Raw genomic sequence first — 24,738 nt, forward strand, 5'->3', positions numbered from 1 at the left:
TAGCGCCCACCAGTAGATCGATTAAGGCCTCTTTAGTCAGTCCCTGGTAGTTCAGGCCCAGGTCTCTGGCTCTCTCCTGTAAACTGCATACAGTCCAATTTCTGTACTCACTCTATGGGTGGTTCTCCATTGCGTTACGCTCTGTTGATCCCACCGCTGCCACCAGTTGTCATGGGGTCCTTATCTGGTATCACACCATCAACAGAGCAAGCGAAGAGTGAACAATTCCAAGACCTTTATTCAGGCAAAAATACGAAAAGGTCCATATTCAGTCCACCACACAAAGGATAAGATAGTCCAGAATAAGAATGCAGTCCAGTAACAGGATAAAGTGTCCAGGGAAACGAGATTCCAAAATTCCTCTCTTCCCCAGTCCAACATCCTTTCAATAGGAAAAGGTCACTTTAATTTCATTCCTTTCGGCCCTTCTCTTTTTCAGGCACTTCCTCCTAGTAGGACTGCTCTTCCGCCCAAGGGGAAAGGAAGCCGTCCTTCAAACCAGCTCGTCACTGGCGACCAAAGGGTCGCTCTTCCAAGCCAACAGGTTCCCCTCGGCGTGACAGGTCACCCCCACCCGGGAATCTCTCCAGGTAGAGAGACCGGCTTCTTTTCTTCCAGGACGCATGGTTGTCAGTGGTTGACGATGCTTGGGTCAGAGAGAGATTGACTCCCCCCGGAAGACATTACTTTCGGTCTCGCCCGCCAAGGCTACCGTCTCAGGCCCCGTCCGATTTTGGACCTCAAGCGATTGAACCGTCACGTTCGGATCCGCCATTTCAGGATGGAGTCCTTACGTTCGGTGATAGCCTCCAAGGGACCGGGAGAATTTCTTTGCCCTGTAGACATTCAGGATGCTTATCTTCACATTCCGGTTTTGTGTTCAGTATCAGAGATTCCTATGGTTTGCGATCCAGAAGGACCACTATCAGTTCACGGCTTTTCTCTTCGGCCTGGCCTCTGCCTCCCAGAGTATTCACTAAGGTCATGGCAGCGGTCATGGCCATCCTTCGCTCTCATAATCCCTTACTTGGACGATCTTCTGATCAAGGGGCCGTCCCACCGAGACTGCAACCAGAGTCTTCTGATCACCTTGGACACTCTGGTCCGTATCAGCAGGATAGTCAGAGAGAAGTCCTCCCTGACTGCAGCACAGCACCTGGTGTTTCTGGGCATGAAGTTAGACACGACCCAAGCCCATGTCTTCCTCCAAAAGGAGAAGTTTTTCTCCCTCTACCAGGGGATCCGCACTCTAAAGCAACAAGCTCCTCTTCCCCTATGGTCCTGCATGAGAGTTCTGGGGAAAATGATTGCTGCCATAGAAGCCGTGTCTTTTGCCCAGTTCCATACCTGTCCTCTTCAGCTGGCCCTCTTGTCTGCTTGGGACAAGAGAACCATCTCCCTGGACCGGCTTGTGCTTCTGCCTCTCAAGGTGAGGCAGTCCCTGACCTGGTGGACGCTATCCACCACAGTCATCAGCGAAAAGTCCTTCCTCCCTCTCCAGTGGCAAGTCACCACAGACGCCAGTCTCCTCGGTTAGGGAGCGGTCTTTCTTCATCACACTGCGCAGTGTCGCTGGAATTCCCAAGAAGCCGCTCTCCCCATCAATCTCCTGGAGATCAGGGCAATTTTCTTTGCCCTTCGCCACTGGCAGACCCTCCTCGCAGGCCAGCCGGTCCTCGCATACAGTCGGACAACGCCACTGCCGTGTCTTACATAAACCATCAAGGCGTTACTTGCAGCCAACAGGTTATGGCAGAGGTAGCAAGGATTCTGTGGAGCGTCACGTTCCCGCCATATCAGCCATGCAATTCTGGGGGTGGAAAATTGGGTAGCCAATTTTCTGAGTCGTCAGGATCTCGCATCAGGTGAGTGGTCTCTCAACCCTGCTGTTTTCAACCAGATATGCCAGAGATGGGACACACCGGATGTCGAGCTGATGGCGTCTCTGATGAACCACAAGGTTCCTCAGTTTGTAGCCAGGTCCCGAGATACGCTAGCCATCGGTTTTGATGCCCTAGTAATACCGTGATTCCAATTCCAGCTGCTTTATCTTTTCTGCATCTTCCCTTGATTCCAAGAGTTGTGAAAAAGATAAAGGCGGAAGGGATTCCTGAAATCCTGGCGCCACACTGGCCAAGAAGGGCCTGGTACGTGGAGCTGGTGAGCATGCTCATGGATGCTCCCTGGAGGCTTCCAGACCGTCAAGATCATCTCTCTCAAGGCCCCCTCTTTCACCAAAGTTCATAGTCTGATTTTAACAACATTTCCATTGAGGCTGCAGTTCTGAGAGAGGCTGTTTTTTTCCGTCAGGTCATTCAGACCATGATTAGGGCAAGAAAACCAGCATCCTCATGTATCAACCACAGATACTGGAAGGTCTTCTTTTGGTGGCGTGAGGACAACAGTTTTGTTCCCTTCCTTTCATCTTGGGTTTTCTTAAAGCGGGTCTTGACTTATTGCCCATTGGATTCGTTCGGCAATATTGGAGGCATACCGCGTTCAGGACAAACAGCCTAATCCGTGGGTAAAGGCTTACTCCACTCGGGAGGTGGGAGCTTCCTGGGCAGTTTGTCACCAGGCCACAGCTTTACAGATTTGAAAGCCACCCACCTGGTCATCTCTGCACACCTTTGCAAGGTTTTACAGGGTTCATACCCATGCCTTGTCTGATGCAAGCCTAGGAAGGTACTGCAGGTGGCGGTTATGCACCGGCCAACCTAAGTCAGTTTTTCTTTGCGTTCTTTCTGTTCCCACCCTTGGGACGTGCCATGGTTACATGTGTCCCCCAATGAAGCAATAAAGAGGGATTTTTGGCATTCACCGTAAAATCTCTTTCTTGGAGCCTTCACGGGGGGACACAGCACCTTCCCTAATGTACCTCTTTTGGGCTTACGTGCCTTTGTTGTTGGGTAGGTGCATATGTTGACTTTTGGTTGCTTCTCCTACTGCTTTAACACTAACTGAGGTGCTTTATGCCAGTCGGTAAGTGTATACTACTGAGGAGCTACAGTGCCTTGCGAAAGTATTCGGCCCCCCAGAACTTTTCAACCTTTTCCTACAAATCATGCTTCAACATAAAGATACCAAATGTAAATTTTTGGTGAAGAATCAACAAGTTGGACACAATTGTGAAGCTGAATGAAATTTATTGGCTATTTTAAGTTTTTGTGGAAATTCAAAAACTGAAAAGTGGGGCGTGCAATATTATTCGGCCCCTTTAACTTAATACTTAATACTTTGTTGCGCCACCTTTTTCTGCGATTACAGCTGCAAGTCACTTGAGGTATGTCTATCAGTTTTGTACATCGAGAGACTGAAATTCTTGCCCATTCTTCCTTGGCAAACGGCTCGAGCTCAGTGAGGTTGGATGGAGATCGCTTGTGAACAGCAGTTTTCAGCTCTTTCCACAGATTCTCGATTGGATTCAGGTCTGGACTTTGACTTGGCCATTCTAACACCTGGATACGTTTATACAGTACAGACCAAAAGTTTGGACACACCTTCTCATTCAAAGAGTTTTCTTTATTTTCATGACTATGAAAATTGTAGATTCACTCTGAAGGCATCAAAACTATGAATTTTAACATATGTGGAATTATATAATTAACGTAAGTGTGAAACAACTGAAAATACTGTATGTCTTATATTCTAGGTTCTCCAAAGTAGCCACCCTTTGCTTTGATTACTGATTTGCACACACTTGGCATTCTCTTGATGAGCTTCAAGAGGTAGTCACCAGAAATGGTTTTCACTTCACAGGTGTGCCCTGTCAGGTTTAATAAGTGGGATTTCTTGCCTTATAAATGGGGTTGGGACCATCAGTTGTGTTGTGCAGAAGTCTGGTGGATACACAGCTGATAGTCCTACTGAATAAACTGTTAGCTGCTTTTTTCTTGCCATAATACAAATTCTAAAGTAAAGAAAAACGAGTGGCCATCGTTACTTTAAGAAATGAAAGTCAGTCAGTCCAAAAAATTGGGAAAACTTTGAAAGTGTCCCCAAGTGCAGTGGCAAAAACCATCAAGCGCTACAAAGAAACTGGCTCACATGAAAAACGCCCCAGGAAAGGAAGACCAAGAGTCACCTCTGCTGCGGAGGATAGGTTTATCCGAGTCACCAGCCTCAGAAATCGCTGGTTAACAGCAGCTCAGATTAGAGGCCAGGTCAATGCCACACAGAGTTCTAGCAGCAGACACATCTCTACAACAACTGTTAAGAGGAGACTTTGTGCAGCAGGCCTTCATGGTAAAATAGCTGCTAGGAAACCACTGCTAAGGACAGGCAACAAGCAGAAGAGACTTGTTTGGGCTAAAGAACACAAGGAATGAACAGTAGACCAGTGGAAATCTGTGCTTTGGTCTGATGAGTCCAAATTTGAGATCTTTGGTTCCAACCACCGTGTCTTTGTGCGACGCAGAAAAGGTGAACGGATGGACTCTACATGCCTGGTTTCCACCATGGAGGAGGAGGTGTGGGGGTGCTTTGCTGGTGACACTGTTGGGGATTTATTCAAAATTGAAGGCATACTGAACCAGCATGGTTACCACAGCATCTTGCAGTGGCATGCTATTCCATTCGGTGGGCGTTTAGTTGGACCATCATTTATTTTTCAACTGGACAATGACCCAAACACACCTCCAGGCTGTGTAAGGGCTATTTGACCAAGAAGGAGAGAGATGGGGTGCTACGCCAGATGACCTGGCCTCTACAGTCACCAGACCTGAACTCAATCGAGATGGTTTGGGGGTGAGCTGGACCGCAGAGTGAAGGCAAAAGGGCCAACAAGTGCTAAGCGTCTCTGGGAACTCCTTCAAGACTGGTGGAAGACCATTTCCGGTGACTACCTCTTGAAGCTCATCAAGAGAATGCCAAGAGTGTGCAAAGCAGTAATCAAAGCAAAAGGTGGCTACTTTGAAGAACCTAGAATATAAGACATTTTCAGTTGTTTCACACTTTGTTGCTAATTATATAATTCCACATGTGTTAATTCATAGTTTTGATGCCTTCAGAGTGAATCTACAATTTTCATAGTCATGAAAATAAAGAAAACTCTTTGAATGAGAAGTTGTGTCCAAACTTTTCGTCTGTACTGTATGTGAACCATTCCATTGTAGATTTTGCTTTATGTTTGGTGTCATTGTCATTTTGGAAGACAAATCTCCGTCCCAGTATCAGGTCTTTTGCAGACTCCAACAGGTTTTCTTCATGAATGGTCCTGTATTTGACTCCATCCATCTTCCCATCAATTTTAACCAGCTTCCCTGTCCCTGCTGAAGAAAAGAAGGCCCAAACCATGATGCTGCCACCACCATGTTTGACAATGGGGATGGTGTGTTCAGGGTGATGAGCTGTGTTGCCTTTACGCCAAACATATCGTTTGACATTGTTGCCAAAAAGTTCGATTTTGGTTTCATCTGACCAGAGCACCTTCTTCCACATGTTTGGTGTGTCTCCGAGGGGCTTGTGGCAAACTTTAAACGACACTTTTTATGGATATCTTTGAGAAATGGCTTTCTTCTTGCCACTCTTCCATAAAGGACAGATTTGTGCAGTGTACAACTGACTGTTGTCCTATGGACAGACTGTCCCACCTCAGCTGTAGATCTCTGCAGTTCATCCAGAGTGATCATGGGCCTCTTAGCTGCATCTCTGATCAGTCTTCTCCTTGTTTGAGATGAAAGTTTAGAGGGACGGCCGGGTCTTGGTAGATTTGCAGTGGTAGGATACTCCTTCCATTTCAATATGATCACTTGCACAGTGCTCCTTGGGATGTTTAAAGTTATGGAAATCATTTTGCAAGCAAATCCGGCTTTAAACTTCTCCACAACAGTATCACGGACCTGCCTGTTGTGTTCCTTGACCTTCATGATGCTCTCTGTGCTTCAAACAGAACCCTGAGACTATTACAGAGCAGGTGCATTTATACAGAGACTTGATTACAGGTGGATTATATTTATCATCATTAGTCATTTAGGACTACATTGGATCATTCAGAGATCCACAATGAACTTTTGGAGTGAGTTTGCTGCACTGAAAGTAAAGGGGGTCGAATGCACGCCCCACTTTTCAGTTTTTGAATTTCCACAAAAATTTAAAATAACCAATAAATTTCGTTCAACTTCACAATTGTGTCCCTCTTGTTGTTGATTCTTCACCAAAAATCTACATTTGGTATCTTTATGTTTGAAGCATGATATGTGGGAAAAGGTTGAAAAGTTCCAGGGGGCCGAATACTTTCGCAAGGCACTATATTTTCCTTTTTTGCCTAGTGTCAGCAGCATACACCCCATGATTACCTGTGTCCCCCAATGAAGGCTCCAAGAAAGAGAATTTACGGCGAGTACCAAAAATCCCTCTTTTATGTTGTGCATTTGTTGGCCAACACTTCAGTGTCTGCAGGAATTACTTAACGTGTGCACATACCCTTAAGGCGTTAAAGGGTATTTCCCCCTAAAGTCTAAACATTTCTGGTAAATCTGGGTTCTCTTCAGTCAAATTCTTAAATGTATTGTTATCCAGGTTTTTCGGGCACCTGAATAGCAAATCTGGATAATTACTAAGGGCTACGTTCCTAGCTCCTTTATTGAGACATGGCCAGGCACAAAACAACTGTTCAAACCAAGCACATGAGCTCAGTGGACCCATCTCCATCCTACTATCTCTAATTGCTAGGCCTAGGTTTACAGAAAGTGAGGACATATGTGAGAAGGTGCCGTAAGCTGCTGGACACTGCAAGGTTGCACCTGTGCTTGGTTTGAACAGTCATTTTAAGCTGACATAGCTGCAATAGTAGCCATAATGATTGTCACCCAGATGCCCCTGAAATGGATACAACTAGAAAATTTATAAGCAATGACCTCATGATAAATGTCAGCAAGTCATACACTGTGTGATCTACAGGTGAAGAGAGAAAGTGAAAGAAAACTGACCCCAAATGTGGTGAGTAAAGTGCAACTGTCTGTCTTGTTCACAGACTTCACTGTGGTTAGGCAATCTGTGATCTGTAACAAATCAGAGATATAAAGGCATGATACAGACAGACAGCTGGGTAGATGTAGAGATATAACCAGGTGCCTCTAGTGTCCTGCTCACCCTTGACATGAAGTCACTTTCCGTCCTCTCTTTGAGGACATCAGCCGGCTTCTGTTCATAGCACTTGTACGTCTCCAAGTATCTTGCGGCCTCCTCTGGACTATAAGAAATGGCGATTTACTTTACCAAACACACACCTATAGATCTAGCTACACAGAAGTCGTCATTAACCCTTTTGTGGAAATAAATGTAGATTCTATTAGCCGAGCAATCCCGGTGTTATATTTGTGTGCACATATAATGCAGTCCACTCGCTTACCTCCAGCTCAGTACCAGTGTACAGTCTGATAGGATACAGATCTTTGCCAGCTCTTTTAAAGTAAAATGGGGGTCTTTCTGTAAAAGTGTGCAGAGGAAAAAGAAAGAAATTAGGATTTAATAATCTGCTCCCTTCATTTAAGTAATGCCCGAGATTATATACTCACCACATCCACCAGCACCAGAAGAACACGAAGCGCATAAGACTGACCCAAAGACCGCAGCCGCGTGTGTATATATTCAGGATTTAGGTTGTGGTATCGCAGACTAGATTAGCAAAAGAGGAAAGGAAATGTATGGAGAAACCTCCAAAACTGACAGGTATGGAAAACACAACATTTCTTTCAAAACTCTGCATCAAGTTGACAAATCTGGGCTGTGCTTATGTGCCAGTGGATGTTGTAGGCTGAGGCGCACTAGATCTATAAGGTACGTGCTGGTGAAAGGTTGAATTGCAGTTGTCTCACGGCGTTATGGTCTTTACAAGTTCTGCCTGGGTTATTGTGTTTCTGGGATAATATGCAATGTGCTAACATAATAGCCAGAACTCACATTTCAGATATTTGACTATTCAATTACTTGCCAGTCCAGCATCTATCATGCCTGGTATATGGTTCATTTGACCACTGCAACCAATCACTGTGCTTCACAGGGATGATGGCATGTATGATACATGACTGTACATGACTGCTGAGGCTAGTGGCTAGCTGCAGTATTGGTGTGAATGATGGGGACTACCCAATAGACAGCCCTGGAATAGCAGGGCATTTCAGAGGCGAGTTATGGTCCTATCTCCCATTCCAATTCTTTTGTATAAAGTGGCCAACCACTTTAGTCTTACTAGTGAATGAAATTGTCAAAATATTATTTAAATCAAATTGTAAGCAATAACTATTGATTCACCTGAGAAAAAAGGCACAACATGTCTCTCCAAGTAGATAATCTGGCACAATTTCTCCAAACTCCCAAGGTATATTTCTAACATGCTTCAGAAGTGGGTTACCCCTCTGCAAAAAAAAAGTCAGTAATATTAGGACAGATTAGTAAGATACAAAGTGTATCATACGCCACTCCATCATGGGAACTAATACACCACAGGAAGGGAAAGCCCTACTGGATAAGCATTGGGCTAACACATTGCAATCATGCATACATAAATAATAATTCATTCTTACATCATATTGCAACGGAAAAGCTGTCATATGAACAACAAATATAACTACATAAGAGAAGAAAAAATGTAAAAGTAAATGTAAAGCTGCTAAATTGTGTGACAGGGAAGGGTTGAATAGAGCCATATCAACTTCAAGTGAGCAAACAATGTGGAAAGAAAGCATATACCGTATAAGACAGACATCACTGATATAGAATGCTAAGGGGAAATATTTATATATGCAAAAGGAGGCCTTTTCCTCTAAAGTACATATCCGGTATTTCCCTATATCCCTATTACCGAAAAAAGTTTTTTATATAATGGATAAAAAACGTTTTAGCGGAAAAAGATAGGATTTGGACTATATAAAGAGAAGTATGAGAATGGAAAGGTCATACAGGAACCAAGCCTACAAGGATGGAGATGTAAAGAACCATGTAGAAAAAAAAAAGTAAGGGAAGGGGAAAAGGGAGAAACCAAACCAGAAAAAGGATCCTAATAATCATCCGAACAAGAGAAATACGGCGAAGTGTTTACAAGGTTCAGTCTCTTAATGTGCACCAATCATTTAATTTGATTTTATCTACCGTAACTGCGCATTCCTCAATATACAGTGAGCTCCCCCGAGTGGCATCTACACCAGAATGTTGCTCTTTATGTGTGCATGAAGGAAGCAGAGATTTTGATTCTATACCAGGAAAGCAGAGCTTTGAGCCCTCTAAGGATTAGGATTTTGCAGCAATGTAGACTAACTGAAATGATAGGTAGCCTTTACTACACTTTGTTCCCTATTCTGCGTTACCTGTCTTGGGCTGACTACAATACAGCTCCTCCCGCCTACAGGCTTAGGAATTGGGATGGTTGCCTCTTCTGCCAATGAACTAGTCACGATCTTAGAATCTTCCTTTTCATGTACATCCAGGGCCAAGGCTGTGCTTTCATGTTGAGATTTTGATTCTGAGCCTAAATCTGTTTTTTCACACTGGACCTTCAGTTCCAAGCCCTGATGCGACTTCTCACACTGAGGTTTCTGTCCTGGACCCACACCTGACTTCTGGCACTGAGGTTTCCGTTCAGGCACTTTAGACTCCTTCTGAAAAATGTAATCTGCATAACTCCCAGCGGAGCCCACCTTGGGCGTCTGAATTGCAGCTCTGACTTGAAACAGGGAACGCACCTAGTGACAGAACACAAAAGGGGATTTTTCAAGGCTCTGCACTAGTTGTTTGTTTCACAGTATTTACACTACATAAAACATTGCCTTTATTAGTTTTACATTAAAAGAAATCTGAAAAAATGATAAAATCAAAAATACTCAGGCTGGTTTCACATTAGCGCATTTTCAGCGCGCGCACGGCCGGGGGTAGCTCCGCCCCCGAGCCGGCTCTCTGCCCGGCGTGCCCGCCCCTTGCTTGTAGCGCCGCCTACTAGCGGACAGCGGCGCCTGCGATCGGCGCACCCTATCTTTAGCATAGGGTGCGCAGATCGTGCGCAGGCCGTGCGCTAGTTGCGCTTTGACCTGCGCTGCGCACTTTTGACGGTGCGCTGTGCGCGCCAAAATCCGAAAAGTTTGATTTTGGCGCGCACGGCGCACCGTCAAAAGTGCGCAGCACAGGTCAAAGCGCAACTAGCGCACGACCTGCGCACGATCTGCGCACCCTATGCTAAAGATAGGGTGCGCCGATCGCAGGCGCCGCTGTCCGCTAGTAGGCGGCGCTACAAGCAAGGGGCGGGCACGCCGGGCAGAGAGCCGGCTCGGGGGCGGAGCTACCCCCGGCCGTGTGCGCGCTGAAAATGCGCTAATGTGAAACCAGCCTTATTTGTTCCCTAGCCCAAAAGCTATAACCAATATCCAATCAAAAATAGAAAAGCTTCTTCTTCGGACATATAACCTGTTTAGCTGCAGCAGGCAAGAGATTGGAACTGGTAATCATCCTTTACCATCTCTTCTGCCAGAGGCCTCTCACTTAGCCAAATCAGAGTCACACCTCTTGTTTTGCACAGATGAGGGGCAAACACATCAAAACACACGTCTGCAAATAGAGTGTCTGGTTTGGCTTTTCATCCCAAGTCATGGGTCTATATTGTCTTTTAGGATTGCTAGAGTTCCTGTCCTATTCCTCTCTAAAGAGGATATTTGCATATCCCTAACTTATGTTACAACTTCATTACTTAAAAGTCAACAGGCAGTTAAATACCAGACTAGTAGCGATATCTACCTATTAATTGGGGACTTTACAGTATATATTTAACTTTCAATCATAGTTATGATATCTTCTTACCGGAAGTCCTTCAGGTTCCTGAGAAGGAATAATGAATCGTTTGTGTTCCCCTTCTGCTGACTTAGTGTCTTCTCTTGGGATTTCCATCTTCAGGTTGGTTGATCAGTGTTTCCCAGTATTTAAAAACCTGAAAACACAGACTAAGTATCAGGTTTAACATAACGGATGACTGATATGATATTCATTGTATTTACCACTGCATAGCATGTACAATCCATTAACCAACCACACATTCTGTATATTTACAACATAGGTACCTAGAGAGCATTCCGATTGGAGTACCACATTCTATGAAATGTCATAGATAATACAGAAAGGTGATCTCCAGATGGGAAAATCCTAAAAAGGATTCCTGGAGACAATACATTGGGACTTTGAGCAATCCGTTGTAATCTCTTTAAGAAACGGACAAATGCTTGAAGGTTGATCCCACCACAAAGATATACCCTTAAAATAGGTCATAAATAACAGGATTTTTTGGTTACTCTCCATAAAACCTGTTTCTGTGAACAGTCATTAGGGGAAACAGGAAACCATGGGGTGTATGCTGATGACATTATGAACAAAAAAAAAATAGCTCCTCCGCCGCAGTGTACACCCTACCAACTGGCACTAGGTTAATCAGTTAGTGAGAAAGCCGTATGAGAAGCAACATGTAAAAGAGAAACAAAACAAACCACTCAAGCTGTAACAATATAACACAGTAACCAGAGCTGTTAAACTTGGAAGGTTGCATGGTCCCCAATGAAGGCTCTGAGAAACACATTTCATGGATAGTAACCAAAAAATCCTATTTTCTCTATAGATTCATTGGGGGGGCACAGGAAAGCATGGGGCGCCCTGAAGCAGTCCCTAGGGAGGGGAAACAGCACAGACTCCAGGCCATGGGATTAACCACTGCCGACTGCAAAATTCTCCTGCCTAGACTGGCATCAGCCAAAACATAGATATGGACCCTGTAAAACTTGGCGAACGTGTGAATGGAAGACCAGGTTGTTGCTCAGCAAAGCTGTAGAGCAAACATATGTCAAACAGTCCATGAGGTTCCCACCGCTCGGGTAGAGTGGGCCTTAAGCCTGGGGGGGGGGGCGCTCTGTTCTTAATCCAGTACGCCTCCAAGATTACAATCCGGATCCAGCGAGCAATCGTAGCCTTAGAAGTCGGAAGGCCTCTACATGAAACATGAACCCTGAGGGACAAAGAGAGAACTCGTCCTCCAGGAGGGGTCGGTCCTTGCAAGGTAATTGAGAATCGCCCCGATTATGTTCAACCTATTCAGTGAATGCTCCAGAGGTTGAGCTGGTGATGCACAAAAGGAAGGGAGGACAATGTCATCATTGAGATGATAGGCGGTGACTACCTTGGGTAAAAAAGAAGGCACCGGTCGCACATTGTCTTGGTGGAGAAACAGGAATGGCGAGCGACAAGAAAGAACCACCAGCTATGAAACGCACATGATGGAACTGATTGACATGAGAAAACATGGGTATTACCGGTAATGTTGTTTTTTCGTAACCCATGATGGCACCACGGGACAGAGGGGATCCACCTTTCAAGGACAGGAAACCTTGAAGATAAAAAGGGCAGCTCCTCTCTCCGCATCAGTTGTTTTACGGAGCATGAGAGGAACTCCCAGATTAGTGTACCCACCAAAAACACATCCATATTCATATTAATCCTGACAACCAATACTCAAAGGAGTGTTTTAATAAAACGAAGATGAGGAGGAGGCAGACAGGTCCGTCCAGCCTATAGTGCTTAAAGAAGGTGGATGGAGAGGACCATGTGGCCGCCTTACAAATCTGGTCGATGGAGGCATCTGCTCTTTCCGCCCAGGATTTTGCCACGGCTCTTGTGGAATGGGCCTTTAGACCTTTAGGAATGGCCCTACCTGCACTGACATAAGCTAGCTTGATAGCCTCTCTAATCCATCTCGCTATTGTTTAAGACGACAATTTAAGCCCCTTCCTAGACCCCTGAAAGGAAACAAATAGGGCCCTCTGCTTTTTCCAGGGTACTGTTACCTGTAAATACCGCAGAATGTACCTCCTAATATCTAGGGCATGTAGCTTTTCCTGCTTCTGGTTGCTGGGGTTAGGACAGAAGAATGGTAACACTTTTTCCTGTGCCCTGTGTAATTTTGTAACCACCTTAGGGAGGTAAGCCGGGTCTAAGGGTACTGTTACACTTAGCGATGCACCAGCGATCCCGACAATGATATGACCTGGTCAGGATCGCTGGTGCATCACTAAGTGGTCGCTAGTGAGCTGCCAAACAGGCAGATCTCACCAGCGACATAGCAGCGGTCAGGAGTCGCTACTTGCCTGTCAGACGAGGCGATGAAGACGTCCTCCCGCCCGCGTCCACGCGTCGCTCGTCGCCACAGCAGGAAGCCCAGCAGGAAACAGACGACGAGAAACGGCCCAGGACGATCTCGCGCGATCAGCGATAACCTGCGGGGGGAGCCGGTTGGAGGTATCACACATAGCAATATCGCTGCTGCGTCACAAAACCAGTGACGTTATAGCGATATCGCCTAGTGTAACGGGCCCTTAATTTTAAGACAACTCTATCTTCCAAGATCTAAGTGTAAAGAGGGTCTGCTGACAAAACCTGCATTCCGCCTGTCCAGCGGGGTGAAGTAAGCGCTACCAGTAGGGCTGTCTTTAAGGGTATGTTCCCACGGTCAGTAAACACTGCGGGTTGGACATCCACAGCGTCCAACTCGCAGCAGCTAGATGTTACAGCATAGTGGATGGCATTTCAAGAAATCCCACTATGCGTGCACGGACGTCTCCAGTTTGCCTTCGGAGGCAGACATGCGGCGTGTCTTTCCAGACTGCAGCATGTCTATTTATCTTATAGAGACGCGAGTCTCCGCAAGATAAACATCCCCAGTGCAATGTATAGGGCGCGGTTATTCCGCACCGTTCAATGAACACATGCGGAATCAACTGTGTTCAAAAGCCGGCAACGCTTTGGACGCAGCGGACATGTGCTGCGTTTAAAGCGATGCTGGTTACTGACCGTGTGGATGTAGCCTAACGAGATTAGCTTCTCTGAGACGGAAAGTTATGGTTCGACCTGGCTCTACCACAGGCCTTAATGAATCTGGAAACCCATCTATTACTTGCCAGGTCACAATTGTACAGAGTCTCTTGAGCTGAGACTTTTACCTTACCTAACAGCAAGGCCAAGGTCTAGTCCCTTCTGCTGAAACTCCAGTATAGATGGTAACGGGACTTCCTCCTCCCGCCCTGCCCTGGAAAAGGATAGGAATTTTCTCCAGGTCCTCCCATAGATTCTGGTGGTCACTGGATTTCTGCTACTAAGTAGGGTGGAAATTAATTTAGCCAAGAATCGTTTCTTCTCTAAAAGTGACCTCTCAAATTCTAGGCTGTTAAAAGCAGCCCAGACATCTGAGGATGTAGAAAAGGTTCCTGAGTTAGGAGATCCCGGACTTCCAGAAGAACCCACAGATCTGATACTGTCATCTCCTTTAGCCAGTAAAACCAAGGCCTCTTCAGCCAAACCGGAGCTATCAGGATAACTGTGGCTCTGCATTCCCTGATGTTTCGTAAGACTGACAGGATGAAGCATACTGGTGGAAAGGCATAGAGTAGTCCCGATGTCCATTCTGTCCTGAAAGCATCTACCATGTAAGGGTCTATCTACTGGAATCAAGGAACATAATTTCTGGACTTTCCTGTTGTCTCTCGAAGCAAAATGGTCTATGTGGGGGAGACCCCATATGTCCACAATCTGATCGAACATTGACTTCTTCAAAGATCATTCTCCCTGCCTTAGCTGATTTGCAGCTTAGGAAGTGTGCTTTTAAGTTTTCTTTTCCTCTGATATGCAAGGCCAATAATGAGAGGAGGTGTCTTTCTGCTAGTAGAAATATTTGTTCTGCAATTAGCAATCGGGAACAAGTACCCACTTGGTGATTTATATAAGATACTTTGGTCCGATTGTCAGACAGCACCCTCACATGGTGGCCCTTCAGAGGAGGCAACAGCCCTTTTAAGGCTTATGGAGAGCATCTTTTCCTCCTGTGACCAGGCCCCCTGCAGCTAGTGGGCATCCCGGTGGGCTCCCCACCCCCAGGGACTGGCATCCGTTGTGACTATTCTGGATACCCCATTCACCCATGGCACTCCCCTAGCTAACGAATCGATCCCTAGCCACCATGTGAAGGTCTCTGGAAGGATTAACTTATGTTCCAAGCGTCCCTGCAAGGCTACTTCATTTTCCAAAACACACCACTGAAGACCTCGTGTATAGAACTGGGCCCATTTCACTGTTGGTATACAGGCAGTTAGAGACCCCAACAGACACATTGCTTTTCTGAGGGACATTCTTGGATTTGCCACCGATGAGGAGATCAGACTCTTGATGTTCCTTTCCTTTTCGTCTGGGAGGAGACATTCCTGTCTCACTGAGTCTATCACTAACCTTAAAAAGACCAGTGCCGTCACTGGTTCTAATCTGGATTTTTTCAGGATTACATGACACCCCAGAGTCTCTAACGTGTCTGTGACCATCCTGACCCGTTCCTGACACTGGAGAAAGTCGTCCAGATATGGTATTAAAATTTTTTTCTCCCGGAGTTGAACCTTCACTTCCGAAATCAACTTCGCAAACACCCGGAGGGCTATCGTCAGCCCAAAAGGGAGAGCCCTGTACTGTAAGTGTCTTACTTTTAACTGTATTTGTACTGCCACTCTAAGGAACTTCCGATCTTGCTCATGGATGGGTACATAAATAGGCGTCCTTGAGGTCCAGGACCATCATGTAACAGTGTGGGAATAGAACCTTCACGGCCATCCTTACCGACTCCATCTTGAACGAAGGGACGACCAAGAATGTTTGGGGCCTTCAAGTTTATAATGGTCCTTAATAACGCATCTGTTTTTTTTCAACAGAAATAGGGGGGAATAGAACCTCTTTTTCCTTTCCCCTAGAGGAATCTCTCCCAGTATGCGTTTCTCTGAGAGACAGGATCTCGTTTTTCAGCACAAGTTGTTTCTGCGGAGAAGGTTTTACAGGGGTCTCCATATACAGTGGGGAAAAAAAGTATTTAGTCAGTCAGCAATAGTGCAAATTCCACCACTTAAAAAGATGAGAGGCGTCTGTAATTTACATCATAGGTAGACCTCAACTATGGGAGACAAACTGAGAAAAAAAAATCCAGAAAATCACATTGTCTGTTTTTTTTTTCATTTTATTTGCATATTATGGTGGAAAATAAGTATTTGGTCAGAAACAAAATTTCATCTCAATACTTTGTGATATATCCTTTGTTGGCAATGACAGAGGTCAAACGTTTTCTGTAAGTCTTCACAAGGTTGCCACACACTGTTGTTGGTATGTTGGCCCATTCCTCCATGCAGATCTCCTCTAGAGCAGTGATGTTTTTGGCTTTTCGCTTGGCAACACGGACTTTCAACTCCCTCCAAAGGTTTTCTATAGGGTTGAGATCTGGAGACTGGCTAGGCCACTCCAGGACCTTGAAATGCTTCTTACGAAGCCACTCCTTCGTTGCCCTGGCGGTGTGCTTTGGATCATTGTCATGTTGAAAGACCCAGCCACGTTTCATCTTCAATGCCCTTGCTGATGGAAGGAGGTTTGCCCTCAAAATCTCACAATACATGGCCCCATTCATTCTTTCATGTACCCGGATCAGTCGTCCTGCCCCTTTGCAAAGAAACAGCCCCAAAGCATGATGTTTCCACCACCATGCTTTACAGTAGGTATGGTGTTTGATGGATGCAACTCAGTATTCTTTTTCCTCCAAACACGACAAGTTGTGTTTCTACCAAACAGTTCCAGTTTGGTTTCATCAGACCATAGGACATTCTCCCAAAACTCCTCTGGATCATCCAAATGCTCTCTAGCAAACTTCAGACGTGACCGGACATGTACAGGCTTAAGCAGTGGGACACGTCTGGCACTGCAGGATCTGAGTCCATGGTGGCGTAGTGTGTTACTTATGGTAGGCCTTGTTACATTGGTCCCAGCTCTCTGCAGTTCATTCACTAGGTCCCCCCGCATGGTTCTGGGATTTTTGCTCACCGTTCTTGTGATCATTCTGACCCCACGGGGTGGGATTTTGCGTGGAGCACCAGATCGAGGGAGATTATCAGTGGTCTTGTATGTCTTCCATTTTCTAATTATTGCTCCCACAGGTGATTTCTTCACTCCAAGCTGGTTGGCTATTGCAGATTCAGTCTTCCCAGCCTGGTGCAGGGCTACAATTTTGTTTCTGGTGTCCTTTGACAGCTCTTTGGTCTTCACCATAGTGGAGTTTGGAGTCAGACTGTTTGAGGGTGTGCACAGGTGTCTTTTTATACTGAGAAGTTTAAACAGGTGCCATTACTACAGGTAATGAGTGGAGGAAAGAGGAGACTCTTAAAGAAGAAGTTACAGGTCTGTGAGAGCCAGAAATCTTGATTGCTTGTTTCTGACCAAATACTTATTTTCCACCATAATATGCAAATAAAATGAAAAAAAAAAAAACAGACAATGTGATTTTCTGGATTTTTTTTTCTCAGTTTGTCTCCCATAGTTGAGGTCTACCTATGATGTAAATTACAGACGCCTCTCATCTTTTTAAGTGGTGGAACTTGCACTATTGCTGACTGACTAAATACTTTTTTTTCCCCACTGTATCTCTGAGGTGGTGGAGTGTGGAATTTTAACTTTAGGCCTGATCCTACGATCTGGAGGATCCAGGCACTGGAAGAAATTCTTTCCCAGGCCAGGAGGAAGAGAGCGAGTCTCCCTCCTACTTGGGAAAAAGAGTCATTGGGGGGACTTTTTGATCTCCCAGGAAGGCTTTCCGAAGTAGAAACCTCTTCCCCTTTTTGGCCGTCCCTCCGACCTGTCCCGGTCTCTGTAAGGCTTCCTGTTGGAATTTTGACCCTTCTGAAAAGACCGTCAAAAGGATGGAAAGGGTGCTCCAGGAAACCCTTTCTTCTTATCTCCCTCTTTCTCAAGAATCTCGTTGAGGGCCGGACCGAACAGGAATTTTCCTTTGCAGGGGAGAGAACAAACCTTGACCTTTGCCTACATGTCCCCCAGCCAACATTTTAGCCAGACCACCCCGAGACCTGCACTGGCTAGCGCAGCCGATCTGGCTGCTAATTTTGCAGAGTCTGCCGAGGCGTATGCCAGGAGTGCTGCTGCTCCCTTAATGGTGGGGATAGATGCCAGGATGGTCTCTCTTGGTACTCGCTGTTCCAAATGGTCCTTGAGATTATCCAGCCAGACCTTCAAAGATCTGGCAGTGCATGTGGATGCAATGGCCGGTCTCAAGGCTCCTGCTGAGGATTCCCAGGCCGGTTTGAGGAAACTGTCAGTCTTCCTGTCAAGCGGCTCCTTTAATGATCCTAAGTTCTCAAATGGGAGGGAAAACCTCCTTGAAACCTTGGATACCGCCACATCTAACTTCGGGACTTTATCCCAGGAGGAGGATGCCTCCTCTACAAATGGGTATTTCCCTTTAAGGAAAACCAGACCTTGTCCCTTTCTGTCTGGCTTTTCCCATTCCCTTTTTATGAGACACTGCAACTGCTCATTCACTGGAAAGCTTCTGCCCTTCTTTCGCTCCAGGCACCCGAACATAGGATACTGAGCAGATCGCTTAGTTTTTTCGTCCACGAGCCCCATTGTGGATCGTACTGCTCTTATCAATTTATCCGTTCCTTCAATGGGAAAACAGTATCTCTTCTCTGTACTGCTGTCTCATGACTGTCTGGTTGAAATCCCCCAGCTCTGACCCCATAGGCTCCTCTGGTATTGAAGGGGATAGACTGGACCTTTCCTTTCCCCTACTGCCACTATCTGCTGGGGGGCCTAGTGCGCTGACAGTCTTTCGTACCTCAGATCTAATTAAGGACCTTAGACTGGCCGCAAAATTAGGGGACTCTTCCGACACTGTTTGTTGTTTACAGTCTTGACACAGCTTCTTTGTCCAAGCCCTCTAAATTTGCTGTCCACAAAGGGGACACTCCCTATGATTCAAGATTTGCACTTCCTAGGGACCTCCTATTCTCTGCCCCACCAAATAACAGAGTGCAGAGGAGAGACAGCAAGACATAAAAGAGAAAGGACATTAGCATGCTGTACTTTCTCCTAGGTCACTCACCACCCGGACACTTTATACGGGTACTGGATCCAGAGGTTGGATGATGTCAGAAAGGTCTCCTCTGGAGACTATAGACTCCTCCTTCTTGGCACTGTGACGCCCGCTTTATCCCGTGTACTGCCCAAGTGGCCTCCGCTGCTGCTGGCCCGACGAGACTGTTGGGGTCCTTGCTTCCTCCTGTCATAGGGACGTGATGGGCATTTCTTTTCCTGTTTCTGGGGCAACTCCTGTTGCTCCTGCTGCACTGGCTGTAGCTGCTCAGGTGATGGAGCACTCCGCCCTTTACCATGTGGTGATTTTAATTACATCTAGTCATATTTGGGTCCAACGGACCCATATATGTAGGCTTTGCTGAGAGAGGTGTCCACATTCACCCATGCATGCAGATATTAGCCTTAGGTAAGGCCTTAGGTAAGTGTTCACACTGGACAGGGAGGTCAGGGACCCATCCGATTCATGAGATTACTTTGACGATGGTGGATGGGCTTACATTATTTGGCCAAATTTTATGCGAAGCGTCTCATGTGTTATTTTCCTAAATTTCTAAAGCCATTTTGCTGTTCACGTTCTTTACTGACATGCTTTAACATGATTGAGTGCAACCATTTTCCTATTTTGAGCATCCACTTTGCCGCCCTCTGCCTGCCGGTGATCCCCTTTCATACCCACATGGGACCACCAGCCGAAGCGCACAGAACCAGTACCGCCCCTTCCTCTGGAAGCTGCCAATCAATCCAAATGACTTCCGGTGCGTGCGCTGACCTATCATCCGGATGTGACTTCCGGTACGTGCTCCCTGCGGATGGAGGAAACTCAAAGCAGCGCTGAGAGGTGATCTTCAAGCTGCTTCTTCTTTACTTCGCCGGCACGCCGATGCGCCTGGGGAGGTATGGCCTGGAGACACCGATACCCCAGTGCCCAGCACATTACCGCTCAAGGAGGGTATACCACAGGGACCTCTGAGGCGCTACTGGCACCTAACGGTGGCCGCAGCAGACCTATGTCTGCCAAACCCCGACTGTCCCAGGCCCTGGTATCCTCTTCCATCTTCACTCGCTGATCTTACCCTGAGGGTCCCCCATCAAGGACAGGAAACCAACTGATGCGGAGAGAGGAGCCGCCCTTTTTATCTTGAAGGTTTCCTGTCCTTGATGGGCGGATCCCCTCTCTCCCGTGGTGCTGTCATGGGTGACTGAAAAAAAACACCTTCCAAGAAAGAAAAGGTTTCAGGGATCCACTGGCGTTCAGTACGGAGGGGCTGCATGGGCCACTCTCTGAAGAAAAGTTCTGACCCTAGAATGAGTAGCTAAATACTTTTGGAAAAGAATCGATAGGGGAGGGAGCCGAGGTTTCGCCTTTAGGAGAGAACTCGTCCAACCGGTGGCCTCTTTTATAATTTGGTCCAGCCTGGTTCCAAACAGGGCAAATCGGTGAGATTTCTTAGAAGACAAATCTGCCTGCAACGCCTTTAGCCAGATGGTTCTGCAGATGGCCACTATAATACTGGACTTCTCAGATCAGAAGGGATACAGTATACAGAGTCGCTTCCCTCTCTGGAAATGTCTGGTAGGGTTCTACCGGTCATTGGAAAGGACCTACTGGAATGCCTTGGGGGGGGGGGGGGGGGGGGGGGAACCATCTAGTCTGGATAATCTGAGGGACACTACCTGTCCAGTCCAGGTCCAAGCCAGACTCAGAAAACACATCAGAATCCGGCTCTTGCTGGTGAGGATGAACAGAAGGAAGCTGTCTGCCGAGAGGGGCTAATAGGGAACCTGGAACGGGACGAGGACCTGGAGCAACTCTACTGCCTAGTTCTCTTACGGCCGTTATTGGTAGACAGTGAATCATGATATACGCTGGCAGCAGAAGAGGGAGGGATAGGCAACCTGTCCAGCATGGATACCAGGGACTGAGACAACTTGGTAAGATCCGCAACAGATTAAAACAGGGTAGTCGCACACGCTGTCCTGATGCAGCGGTGTCGGGATGACGGAAAATGGATACTGGAGGGAGGTGGTGGGCCTCATGAGAGAAAAGGGCGCACAGCGTTTGCGCCAATAGAGGAGGAACAAGGTGCATGTCCGCGTTGGCGGTAGAAAAGCCCGTACGATGATGCTGAGAAGGAACGGAGTTAAGCACCGCAGCTAGGCCACATAGAAGCCGTGGCCTAAATTAGTAAGTGAGGCCGGCGAGGTGGGGCGGGTGTGGCCGGCGTGCAGGGAAAAGCCTTGAGCCTAAGTGATCCTGGTCACACACCACAGACACATAAGAGCCCCCAGTTATATACCAATTTATTCTTTTTTTATTTGTCTTTTCTCTGGAATGTGACCTGGAGGGGAAAAAAAAAAAAAAAGAATGCCTTCCCATTTCTGAACATGTCTGTGAAGGGCCATCAGACCTCTGAGCCTCGTTGGGTTGTGAAACTATCAGGCTCTGGTGGGCGAGCGGGTAAGAGTGTGGGGCCAGGAACGTTCTTCAGATCACCTAAACTCTCTTCATGTGTTAGGAGTTAAGGTCATGCCGAATAGACAGATGGGGGTACGGGGTGGCAGTTCACACCGTACTCACCGTCTCTACGTGGGAGAACAATACACTGTTTCCCTCCAGTGGTAGAGGAGAAGACGATTCAGAAAAAAAATAAAAGCAAAAAAAATTACTGGAAAATCATGAAAAATTAGGTAGATATGGGTCTAGTGAAAGACCTGTTTCCACCTCCTACAGACATTAATCAAAACTGATTAACTTAGTGCCAGTTGGCGGGGTTTAGACTGCTGGGGAGGAGCTATTATTTGTGTATCATGTCAGCAGCATATACTGCATGGTTTCCTGTCTCCCCCAGTGAGGCGCTAGAGAAATACCAGGGTCCCCCACCACTCAGCTGTTCTCTGTGCTGCTTGCCAGCTGTCAGCAGTTGTGAAGCTTAACAGCACAGCTCTTTCAACTGTTTAGTGGCTGCTGTCAAGTTCTGCAAATACATAAATATCATTATAGTGGACCAACCTTTTAATTAACATTCAGGTTTCCCACCAAAAGAGGTAAAGTATTGTCCTTCAAAGAGAAACGTTCTCCATACCTATTCTCTGCTATGACAAATAGATACTTCCCCTAAATAAGGGACTGGCTTATGTTAAAGGAGGTGTCTTCATTACAATAATCCATTTCTATATCACCTAACAGGAGGTAAGTGATGGGTCAGCCTATTCTATTAGCCAGGGGAACAGCAAGTGCAAAATGTGTCACTGGGTTAAGTTAAAGATAAACATTTTTTGTATTTATATATATCTATATAAAGATATCTATCTATATAAATGAAAAAAATCAACACAGCACCAGGAAAAAAAATAGGGGGGGCAGGGTTGCAGAGCATCAGAGGCATAAACCAATCCTTCAATATACATACAAAAATGAAGGCAGCGTTCTCAATACAGAAAATTAGAAAAATGTGACGGAAATGTTTCTGTTCAATTGAGGACCTTTCTCGAGGCTTGAGAAAGGTCCTCAATATTACATTTTTAAAGTCAAAATTTCAGGAATATCCTAAAATGCATTCTAACCTTTTCAGGTAAAATTAATGTAACCTTCTTAAAACTTCCGAATCCACATGTCCAACTTATCAATGTTTCAGTAGTTTTTGCACAACTTACTGTACTGTAACAAGGCGTTTAACAGATATTTGATGTATGAATCGCCCAATACATTTCGGGGTTCAATTAGAATTAGTATTAAATAGTCCTCCACATCATGCTGCTCACATTTGACATCGTCAGACCAAGACGACACCTAACAATTGAACAACAGGCTTCAAGCAGGATGTTCTCAGACAGCAGTGGTCACTGAGCTTAGAGTGTCCTCAGCAGTTTGCAACAGAGAGTCTGGAAGAGTCACAGGCGTCATTGTCTTTCTTGGACCAGGGAGCATCTACACTTGATGAGGGACCAGTGGGTCTCAGTGATGTTCACTGATGAAAGTTGATTCACGTTGAGCAGAAATTAAGTTGGAGATGTCAAGTAGAGCGCTATGCATTAGCCACTGTTGTCACCAGATTAGCCTTTTTTGGTGGTGTTACTATGTGGGAAGGTGTATCTTGTCCATAAAGAACTGCCCTACACTTTGTGAATGATGCAGTGACAAGCCCCTACTACTTGAATAACATCATTAATCCAGTCATCGTGCCTCTGCAAGAATAACACTAGTCTAATTTTATCTTCATGGATGAAAATGCTCCAGCTCATCAAGGTCACATCACTAGGGTATGGCTGCTGGAGACTACCTCAAATTGAGTGTCCTGCACCTTCTCCAGACCTGAATAACATAGAAAACCTTTAGAATCAGCTGAGTCACAGTGTAGAGAGTCACAATTCTGTACCCCAGAACCTCAATGACCTTAAGGCTGCCCTGCAATAAGAGTGGGATGCATCAGCAGACAATAACTCGAATTGTGAACAGCATGAGACGTCGTTGTCAAGCTGTAATTAATGCTGAAGGCCACATGACAAGTTATAGAGACATTAACATTTTTGGGGTGGGCATATTCACCTCTGTTGTTGGCATTTATTTCAAAAAATTATTTGAGATGAAGAAATCACCATTGCATGCTTCTACTTAAAGGGAACCGGTCACCAGGTTTGACCTATACGAGATACAGCCACCATCTTTCAGGGCTGATATATATTCTATAATGCTGTATATATGCTACCTATCCCAATCTGAAAGTTAAGTAAAAGAGTTTTATTATATTCACCTGTGGGGCAGTCTGGTCCGAGGGGTGTTTTTCTTCTTAGTCCGGCACCTCCCTTCTTCTTGCAGACGCCCGCACAGGACCGTGATGCCAGGAACCCTGTGTGGATGACGTATGGACACGTTATCTACAAGAAACAAGAAGGAGGACAGCATTGCAAGAAGAAGGGAAGTGCTGGATCAAGACCAACGAAATCCCTCAGATCGGACCTCCCTGCAGGTGAGTATAATAAAAGCACTTTTTCTTATCTTTCAGGTCAGGTTTGGGGCCGATATATGCAGCATTCTATATGCTGTATAAGGCCAGAAAGGTGGTGGCTGTATCTCATATCAGCCAAACCTGGTGACACCATTTCATGATGAAATATCACTGCAGCTCTTACATGATCATAAATATACTAGCTGAAGAGCCCGGCGCTGCCCGGGCATAGTAACTAACTATGGTTAGTTATAACAAATTATAATGATATATATATATATATATATATATATATATATATATATATAAAGCTGAGTGTAGAGCCCCGCCCACTCCGCATAGCCACATTCACTATAATATCCCACATCATCCCGTCAGCCAGAACAACCGGACAACTACCCCTAATATCCCACATAGTCCCATCAGCCAGAGCCACCGGACAACTACCACTAATACCCCACATCATCCCATCAGCCAGAGCCACCGGACTACTACCCCTAATATCCCACATCATCCCGTCAGCCAGAGCCACCGGACTACTACCCCTAATATCCCACATCATCCCATCAGCCAGAGCCACCGGACTACTACCCCTAATATCCCACATCATCCCGTCAGCCAGAGCCACCGGACTACTACCCCTAATATCCCACATCATCCCATCAGCCAGAGCCACCGGACTACTACCATTAATATCCCATATCATCCCATCAGAGCCACCGGACAACTACCCCTAATATCCCACATCATCCCGTCAGCCAGAGCCACCGGACTACTACCCCTAATATCCCACATCATCCTGTCAGCCAGAGCCACCGGACTACTACCCCTAATATCCCACATCATCCCGTCAGCCAGAGCTACT

General features: G+C 46.0%; 1 protein-coding gene across 6 annotated transcripts in view; it reads right to left on the bottom strand.

Annotated features, from left to right (window-relative positions):
• The window catches only part of ERCC1 (ERCC excision repair 1, endonuclease non-catalytic subunit), a 32,857-nt gene that overhangs the window by 6,540 nt on the left and 1,579 nt on the right, over positions 1 to 24,738 (bottom strand). For 2 of the 6 annotated variants that reach the window (XM_073588297.1, XM_073588298.1), the window contains exons 3-10: positions 23,679 to 23,774; positions 10,786 to 10,912; positions 9,306 to 9,680; positions 8,254 to 8,357; positions 7,518 to 7,617; positions 7,352 to 7,428; positions 7,093 to 7,192; positions 6,930 to 7,001 (exon numbers count right to left, since the gene is read on the bottom strand). In XM_073588297.1, coding sequence (XP_073444398.1) covers positions 6,930 to 7,001; positions 7,093 to 7,192; positions 7,352 to 7,428; positions 7,518 to 7,617; positions 8,254 to 8,357; positions 9,306 to 9,680; positions 10,786 to 10,872 — 915 coding nt within the window. In that variant the 5' untranslated portion in view covers positions 10,873 to 10,912; positions 23,679 to 23,774. Of the gene's footprint in view, positions 1 to 6,929; positions 7,002 to 7,092; positions 7,193 to 7,351; positions 7,429 to 7,517; positions 7,618 to 8,253; positions 8,358 to 9,305; positions 9,681 to 10,785; positions 10,913 to 23,678; positions 23,803 to 24,738 lie in introns of all 6 variants that reach the window. The other 4 variants (XM_073588295.1, XM_073588296.1, XM_073588299.1 and 1 more) reach the window with 2 other exon arrangements.

Source organism: Dendrobates tinctorius, unplaced genomic scaffold (assembly GCF_039654945.1).
Source record: "Dendrobates tinctorius isolate UK_male_01 unplaced genomic scaffold, ASM3965494v1 ptg000103l, whole genome shotgun sequence".
Lineage (NCBI taxonomy): Eukaryota > Metazoa > Chordata > Amphibia > Anura > Dendrobatidae > Dendrobates > Dendrobates tinctorius.